The following is a 2,500-nucleotide window of genomic DNA, read 5'->3' as shown; positions in this document are numbered from 1 at the left end:
TATTTCTCGCTTATTGCCCTAACAATCAACCACAATAGCATGCTTAATTGGCTATGTTAAAAACTTGTGTACATCTGTATACTTTTCACCTGAATTCTGACTGCATAATTTGCGCGAAACTGCAGCAATTATTCGAAAATATAAATCAACTAGAATTTATATCACAAGTAACTAACATTAACGGGAACTATTAATATCAACAATTCGTCGCCTGGCCCTAAAATTAACTGGAAATAATCTCAACAATAACTAACATTATCCGGAACTGTCAATATAAACCATGTTCACAACTGTTGACGTTTCGACGTCAAACCTTAACAAGAAATGACTTGCAGTGAAAACTATGCGAAAATGTCTTGTCTTTTGGAAGATTGTTTTTCTACCACGGTCATAATAATTATTGGTAATAGGACTGAGTGGAGTCCAATTTAGACTACCGCACAGCGCGAGTCTGATTTGTTCTTCACGAGTATTATTACAGACCGAATTGGACGACACGTAGTCTTATTTCCAATTTATCATAAAATTACAATTTCTGAGAAAAGAGGAATAGCCAAGTTATGAAGGAAAGGAAAAATTACTATTAAAATACCGACAAAGGAGATGTAAACATCTAAGGCCACCGCGCCTCCTACAGGCAATTAAGCGCCAGAAACACGCACGCATGCACGTAACTACAACTTTGAATGTGATTGCCTTATTGCACTGGCCGATAGCAAACTGTCCAAGCTGTTGTTACAGCTGCTTACTTTATAAAAAATGGAACTTATAGGGCTATTTGTATAATTAATCCACGGCTTACACAAGCCGCGGGGTATTTAAGATGCGAACTTGCCGTATAAATGGTATATTTTCACAATTTCACGTCTTACACGAGCCGCGGATAACGTAAGTCGCGGCTTGTGTAAGACGAGGGTTTTGAGCTTGGCTCCTATGGAGGACGCGAAGACACTCGTGAAAATGGTATCGCGGCTTGTTTGCGACTTATGTAAGACGTGAACTCACACTGCGTACGCGCAAGTTTTTCCCGAGCTCGCTCGAGTGCCCGTGCAATTCCCCGACTGCTATGAAAACTAACACAAGAGCGAGGCATTACTCACGAATGAGCCATGAACCATTTACACGAGCACTTCGCGTTCGGGAACTTTCAATATGAACCACGTTCACAATGGTTGACCTTTCGTCGCCAAACCGTAACAATAGATGACTTTCACAGCAAAGCTATGCAAAAGCTGCTTACCGTAAAATGCATTACTAATAATTTTTCTTTTAAGCACTTCAAATCAAACTCAGCTGACTTTGGGCATTAAAAGTAATTATGGCCCCGTGGCCACGATGTACGTAATTAACAGGCTACCGTAAAGATCTTCATATACCAAACTCGTTACGTAAATGCTCAATATGGACATCATCCATCGCCTCCTTGTCAGCTTCCGTTACCTCTACCGACGGATAGTACTTTTTGCCGTGGGCGTTGCGAATGCATGACAACTTTGGGTGATAATGCACTGGCTCTGGTTTGATTGACATCCTCAACTCCCCATCACAGTTAGGGATTGGCCTGAGTTCTAGTCGAGCAAGAACAAAGTCCCAAGGTGGTGGAGGAACTACTTCCGCTTCGCCTTTCTGGGGTTTGGGACGGATGTTTTGTCGACACCCGTAACATCTGTAGACCCTTGAGTTCTTGAGCCATTTGACTTTAAACGTGGTTGTGTCGAGAGTTGGTTTCGGTGGTGTTGCAATTCTCTCTCTGTACTCACTAGTTGAACGTTGGGTTTGTGGAAGACGTTTTCTCTTTCGTTCCCCGTCTCCTGGTTTCCCACCGACTGACTTTGGCACTTTCTTGTACGCACATTCAGTCAAATTCTTCTTTGCTTGATGAACTGGCACGCTTTCCTGTAGTAACGCTGCTTCCAGCGTAAGTTCGTGCACCCTCTTATTGATCTTCTCCTTTTGGGCGTGAGACTTGCTGATGTAGACCGAGAATGTGACTTGAAGCTTTGAACTGTAGGGCTGGCCTATCTTGTAAGGACCTTCATCCACTATAGCTCTTTCGCAATTCCTTTCCTCTTCTTCGGAAATAGATTTCAGCAAGTCAACTACTTCTGTCCAAGCAAGTTTTCGATCTCCATACATCTGTCTCTTCCTTGCCTTTATCCGCTGATGCTTGGACTCTGCCCCATTGTTGTAGAAAAACGACTTCCCAAAGCCAGCACGTTTCCTGACGGGTGAAATCATCTTCTTCTTCATGTCTTCTGCAACGTTTGCCATAAAGTACTTGTGAAATTCTGCTTCGCTTGAATGGGAGAGCACTGTGCCCCTTGATTTCCTTTCTCTTGAATTCCAAACGCTTTCCAAACTTTCAAGCTTAGCATCAAAGTCTTTGCACCCGTCTGAGTCAATAAGCCCTTTTTCCTGCTTGACATCAGACCCAAATATGTCTTGAAGAAACGCTGTGCAGTGCTCTGCTGAAATTCCTAATGAGCGAAGCTTCCTTTTA

General features: G+C 42.8%; 1 protein-coding gene across 1 annotated transcript in view; it reads right to left on the bottom strand.

Annotated features, from left to right (window-relative positions):
- Positions 1-1,368: 1,368 nt before the first annotated feature.
- Positions 1,369-2,500, bottom strand: part of LOC137981576 (uncharacterized) — a 10,344-nt gene continuing 9,212 nt past the window's right edge. The window contains exon 3 of the mRNA XM_068828669.1: positions 1,369-2,500. This exon is cut by the window's right edge and continues 237 nt beyond it. Coding sequence (XP_068684770.1) covers positions 1,369-2,500 — 1,132 coding nt within the window.

This window comes from Montipora foliosa, chromosome 13 (genome assembly GCF_036669935.1).
Source record: "Montipora foliosa isolate CH-2021 chromosome 13, ASM3666993v2, whole genome shotgun sequence".
Classification (NCBI taxonomy): Eukaryota; Metazoa; Cnidaria; class Anthozoa; order Scleractinia; family Acroporidae; genus Montipora; species Montipora foliosa.
Note: the sequence above shows the minus strand (reverse complement) of the source record. Positions and strands in the feature narration are given on the sequence as shown.